Here is a 5759-nt window from a genome sequence, read left to right as displayed (position 1 = left end):
TTTCAAGACGAAAATTAGAAAAATGGAGATTTTGTACGATAAAAAGAAATTATCTAACAGTGACAATATATAAAACTTTAACTCCTTTATCAAAATTAAGCGGCAAAATAATATTATTAGCTAGTTTGTTTCCTCCAAAATTCCCATCAATACTAACAAATATCTTAGAGGAAATACTCGATGAGAACTAAAAATATTAACTTTTGACAAATTTATAAAATCAAAATTATTGATTACATAAAGGACCATTTTCAACTTACCTATAAAATAATAGACCTAAAGTATTATTTCATTCATTGTTGTGGCAGTTAGAAAAGAAAAGAAAAAATGGAGGACTGGAAAAAGTAATTTTCGCTAAAGTAAAATAAAACCTGACTTTTAAAAGATATTTTTCGCTCGGCCTCCGCGTCTCCACTTTGCTGTTGCAGTTAGGGTTTCTTCAAGACAAGGTAAAAACATTCAATCTTCTTCTTCTGATTGTTGATTTGATTCACATTTTTCTTCAATTCACTATTCGAGAAATGAAATCACTAATATATCGAACGAAAATGTCAATTCATTTCTAAAATCTTATAACGGTAGAGTTGATCTGTTGCAACTTTTATTTTGTGACTTTTTGATTTCTTAGTTGCTTGAGACATTATATGTATAGCTCCTATTCGGTTGTTGAATTGATGTTTTGCAACTTTTATTTTGTGGAGGTAGTCACTTTGCATGTGGTGTGCATTTTTTTAAATTAACTGCTAAATTTAGGTTTTTGTGTAAACGAGTTTTATAATCTTGCTCATTCAAATTGGGTATGGTTTGAACTCACCTATGTTCGTATATTCTTTGAAGAGTTGAGATAATTTTTGCTAAACCAAATTAGGGAGTTGTGCCATCTTCTTAAGAAGGCATACAAGGGTGTGACCTAGTGGTTAATGAAGTTAGAATACAAATAGAAATTCTAGATAGAGACAGAAAGTAAGTGATTTCTTGTCATTTGCCTAATTCTTGGTTGAAGAAGTTACAACGTACATGCACTGGTGGGATTGTGGGATCATGCAGGTATCCCGTGTAATAGCAAGGTCTGTGCAAGGTGGACCAAATACTACTTTTACTAGAAAATGGAATTAAGAAGAAATTTTAGGATAATTCGTTTGACATATAAAACTTTTGAGATAGCGAGTTTCAGATCTTTAGGAGAATACTAGGTGCCTATTAGATTTGTTACGAGTTATAGGTTTTTGACTTGGAATTGAGATCATTTAAAGATGACTTTATTCTAAGCTAGTAATTTTTATTGTAAAAAGGGTGCTTGCCTGGTGCCACAGGCAAAGGGTCAAATAATCCTCCCAGGAGATCGGAGTTCGATTCCAATTCGTGAATAATCTAAAGCCACTGATTTTTTACATTGTAAAAGGATCGATCCTATAACAGTTTATGTACAAGCTGTTTTAGGTGTAGCTAACATGATCTAACTGATAACTTAATGAATAGAGCACATCTCCTTTCTAAAGGATGCTAAGTTGCTCAGACTCTCCAAAAATGTTGTTGCGCCAGTGTCAGATCCTCCAAAAATCACTACTTTTGAAGGATCTGTCACGCACCTGACTGCATTTTCGAGGAGTCACATGAAGGATGCATGTTCACTTTAGGATTGCCTGAACGGAAGGGTGTAAGCTAACTCTGAACACAATCCATGGACAACTGTCAAATGCTCAACTTTTCTGCTGCAATAAATCACGTTAGTTATAGTTCATTATCAAAAAAAATAAAATATTACGTTAGTTATATAGTTAGATGAAACTGCTTTTTTCATATTATCTGTAGCCATACACATCTACTTGTCTTCTTTCAGGTTTAGCAGTCCCTGACATCTTCTGTTCAGGAAGGATGAGGCCAATTTTCTGTGGTAACTTTGAGTTTGAAACCAGACAGCCTGAGCTGGAAAGGCTTTTCAAAAGATACGGGAAGGTTGATAGGGTGGATATGAAGTCTGGTAAGATTGTAACACATGTCAATTTTCTTTCATTGCCACTTGTCTTATTTCTAACCTTGTTGTGTAAATTTTCCTTTTTTGAATATGATGGACCCTGTTGGCGAGTTTAAGTTGTGGCCATAACTTGTTACGGACACTAACCCGTGGATTCATGGTGTACCATATCTGATATAAACTTATATGTACTTTTGATTAATTGGGTGTCTTGTTAGGTGTTAACTACTTTTATGTGAGGCCTCCCCAATGAGGTTTTGTTATTTTCTTTTGTGTATCATAGAAGTTGGAAATGTAATTCTTATTTCTTAGTACATGCACATCTTACTGCCAGTGAGTTTCTTCCTGCAGTAGGTACCTGGGTTTGATTTCATCTACTAGGGTAGTTGTTTACATAAACGGTTCTTTCTTCTGTATAATCTTTATTCCTTGTGTCTTGTTAACTATGGGCAATAAGCACTATTGCATCAGATGGTCTGGCCATGTGTTATTTTGCCAATTGTTCATCAATCCGAGTAAGACGGAGCCCACCACTATTGACTACCAGTAAAACTGGGCCAGATTACGTGAAGTCTGTGTCTTGCTATGCTCAGCATAGCAAGCAACGATAAAGCTGATGGTTGCAAAGCGATTGAGTGATGAAATATGAACAAGGTTATTGCATCCCTTGGCCCGCTCTGTGTTTTCAGTGCTCAAATGACCGCAAAGTGGTTTGATGTGGATGCTGCATTCCCATCTTTACATTGTGGCTTTGTTGGATGGAAGATCCAGTCAAGCTTATTTGGCTCAACAGCAGAAGTTTTGTTGAGTTTTGGTGGGGTATTAGGATATGTTTACTGAAAAGTGTATTTTTTTAAGTGTAGACCCCCATACTCAACTGATTCTTTGGCGCAGGATAACATTGCAATGTCCATACCCATTGCTGATGGACGGTGTCTATTTCGTGTCCTGACCGTGACAAGTTTCTCTTCTTGTTTCAACAAGAGCTCTCTGATCCATCATGGCATCACAATTACATATTATTCTCAGTCACTATTGCCCTCCATTCCTCGTGAATTTTGCCCCACCTTCATTTTCAGACTTGTCACAATTCCGACCTCGAAGCTGAGGCAGCAGTTTAAAATGGAGAAGGCACTCTTTAACATTATCCCATCATGTGACATCCACCTTTCCCTGGCATCTTTAGTCCACCATTGAAGGTCTGTTGCTGATTTTGATGGTGTCAAAGTTTGTCGATTTGACAAGAGTGATTGTAATGCAATGAAATGCTAGCTAGATGGTTTGCACATTTACTGGATAAAGTTATCTTTCTTTTTTTTTTGTTGAGTATTTATGATTAGTGGAATCCTTCTTTGGGGGGTTCTTGTTGTCACCAACTGAGTTTTTGTCTAATCTTCAGTTTATTTCTTGCATCAAACTTCAGGTTTTGCTTTTGTTTATATGGATGATGAAAGAGATGCAAAGGATGCTATTCAGGGGCTTGACCGAATAGAATTTGGCAGAAAGGGACGGAGGCTTCGTGTTGAGTGGTCTAAGGTAATCCATTTTTGTGCCTGCTCTCCTTTCTTCACATGTGTGTTAATGCTGTGTTTTGGTCGCTGTGCTGCAGGAAGAACGGAGCAGGAAGCCTGAGGGTTCTAAAAAATCTTCATCAAGCTTCAGAGTTTCCAAGACCTTGTTTGTCATAAATTTTGATCCATATAATACTAGGACAAGGGATCTGGAAAGGCACTTTGATCCATATGGAAAAATACTCAATATAAGGATCCGGAGAAATTTTGGATTTATTCAGTTTGAGACACAGGAGGATGCCACTAGAGCCCTGGATGCTACAAATATGAGGTATATGCCTTTGTCAATTTTTGTTGTAATTGGGCATGTAGTTTCTAAATTTGCTCATTAGTTTGACCTGAGCCTTCACTTGACTGCTTATGACTTGGTTAAATGCAGTAAGCTGATGGACCGAGTTATCACTGTGGAGTATGCAATCAAAGATGATGATGATAGGAAAAATGGATATGGTCCTGGTAAAACCTATAATCAATCACCCAGAAGAGGTTATGACCGCGGCCGATCTCGTAGTCCACGTGGAAGAGATAGGCTGAGTCCAGACTATAGTCGTGGCCGAGATCGGCCTAGTCCAGACTATGGTCGTGGTCGAGATCGGCCAAGTCCAGACTATGGTCGTGGTCGAGATCGGCCAAGTCCTGACTATGGTCGTGGTCGAGATAGGCCTATTTCTGATTTCGATCGTGGTAGAGATCGGCCAAGTTCTGACTTTGGTCGTGGTAGAGATCAGCTAAGTCCTGACTATGGACGTGGCCCTAGTCGAAGTCCTAAGCACAGGGAAGGGAATTCTGAGTATGGCCGTGGCCATAGTCCAGCTGTAGGAAAGGAGAGAAATCCTGGTCATGGGAATGTTCGTAGCCCTAGCCCTCGTAGGGAAAGAACAGGTCCAGGAAATGGTCTTATGAGCAGTCCACTGAAAAACAGAAGTCCTGGTTATGGTGATAGACCCAGTCCTAGTGCTCAGAGGGAGAGGAGAGATAAATATAGCCCGGATGGTTATAATCATGGCAGCAGCCCAGGTCCTAAACCTGAACCAGTAGGAAGTCCTGTACGTGATGGTAGGGGAAGTTCAGAGTGATGCAGGAGGTTTGCACCTCACTAGTTTACTTTCCTTTTGTCTGTCTTTCTTTTGGTATCTCTGTGCTCTGTTGCCTGTTCTCATTTTTGATGTCATTGATGCAGTCCTTCGCCTCCAGGAAAGATCGCGCTCCTGATTTGCTTGAAGCTGTTTTTATACTTTGAAGTAATATCTGTAGGATGGTTATGTTGAAAGTGGTGCTTGTAGAATTACACCTTGAAGTTGCTTGGAACATCAAAGTGCGTAGCATGTGGGTTTTAGAACCAATGTATTATACCTTGGGAGATAGTTTTTGCTCTTGGAAGTGATTTAGAACTGGTACCGTGTATCTGTGTTGTTTACTTGATACACCCTTTTCCATTTGATACTGATCTGGGTAAGACATGGGCCATATATAGTTTTTGCTGGTGGAAGTGATTTAGAACTGCTACCGTGTATCTGTGTTGTTTACCTGGAACACTCTTTTCCATTTGATACTGATCTGGTAAGACTTTTGCCATATCAATTCTTTGCTAGGCTTCAGCAACAAATTTTGTGTAGCCCCACCGCCTCAATGTGATGATCAATATTGTGCAGTCAAGTATGTGGTCAATGAAGTAGTTGTTAGGTATCTGGTGATGGCGGGAGATGTCAAAGTATCCGGTGGAATTAGTAAACTAATCTTTAATATTGATTAAGTATGAGTTAATATATTACAGGACAATTTTTAGAGTTTGCAATAGTGAGTTTTGTTATTGTATTGTATGTAGATAATATTATAGCTCGTTCTAGTGGTTGTCAGTTACATGTAGAGGAGCCTACTTTGTTTATAACACTAGCAAAGTTAGTTAATTTCGACAAGAAAGAAAAAACAGTAGGATGTTTTCATATAAATGTGACGGTGTTTGGTGAGGATGTTATATTTGTGGGTTTAAATTACCCTACCTTTAGGGTAGTTGGAGAATAAGGAGGAGCGTGGTTTGTTGGAATATATGAAGCAAGGTTTGACAGTAACTCCATTATTAAGTAACTTGATATTAAAGAGTGATGATAAGATAAGAATGGCCCCCATCTACGAGGGTGTCAACCTCAAATAATTTTCATTTATGGTACTAATAATTCTCTTGTTTTAAAGACAAGGACATTCCAGGAGCCATG

The 5759-nt window shown here is 38.4% G+C and overlaps 1 protein-coding gene across 7 annotated transcripts; it reads left to right on the top strand.

Moving 5' to 3' along the window:
- The first annotated feature begins 297 nt into the window (after positions 1-297).
- On the top strand, positions 298-5152 carry LOC107014836 (serine/arginine-rich splicing factor RS31-like). Of its 7 annotated transcripts, none has more exons than XM_015214938.2 (7): positions 405-449; positions 1841-2789; positions 2870-3174; positions 3399-3511; positions 3585-3817; positions 3926-4630; positions 4727-5152. In XM_015214938.2, exons 4-6 carry the CDS (start codon positions 3416-3418, stop codon positions 4620-4622), a joined length of 1026 nt encoding a protein of 341 aa, XP_015070424.1. In that variant the 5' UTR covers positions 405-449; positions 1841-2789; positions 2870-3174; positions 3399-3415; the 3' UTR covers positions 4623-4630; positions 4727-5152. The 7 variants fall into 7 exon arrangements, with proteins under 7 accessions (XP_015070422.1, XP_015070424.1, XP_027771381.1 ...); XM_027915580.1 differs by having other exon boundaries at positions 1841-2794; XM_015214936.2 differs by lacking the exon at positions 2870-3174 and having other exon boundaries at positions 298-449; positions 1841-1981.
- Positions 5153-5759: the final 607 nt, after the last annotated feature.

This window comes from Solanum pennellii, chromosome 3 (assembly GCF_001406875.1).
Source record: "Solanum pennellii chromosome 3, SPENNV200".
NCBI lineage: Eukaryota > Viridiplantae > Streptophyta > Magnoliopsida > Solanales > Solanaceae > Solanum > Solanum pennellii.
The sequence above is the reverse complement of the archived record's forward strand: the minus strand, read 5'-3'. Positions and strand labels throughout refer to the sequence as shown.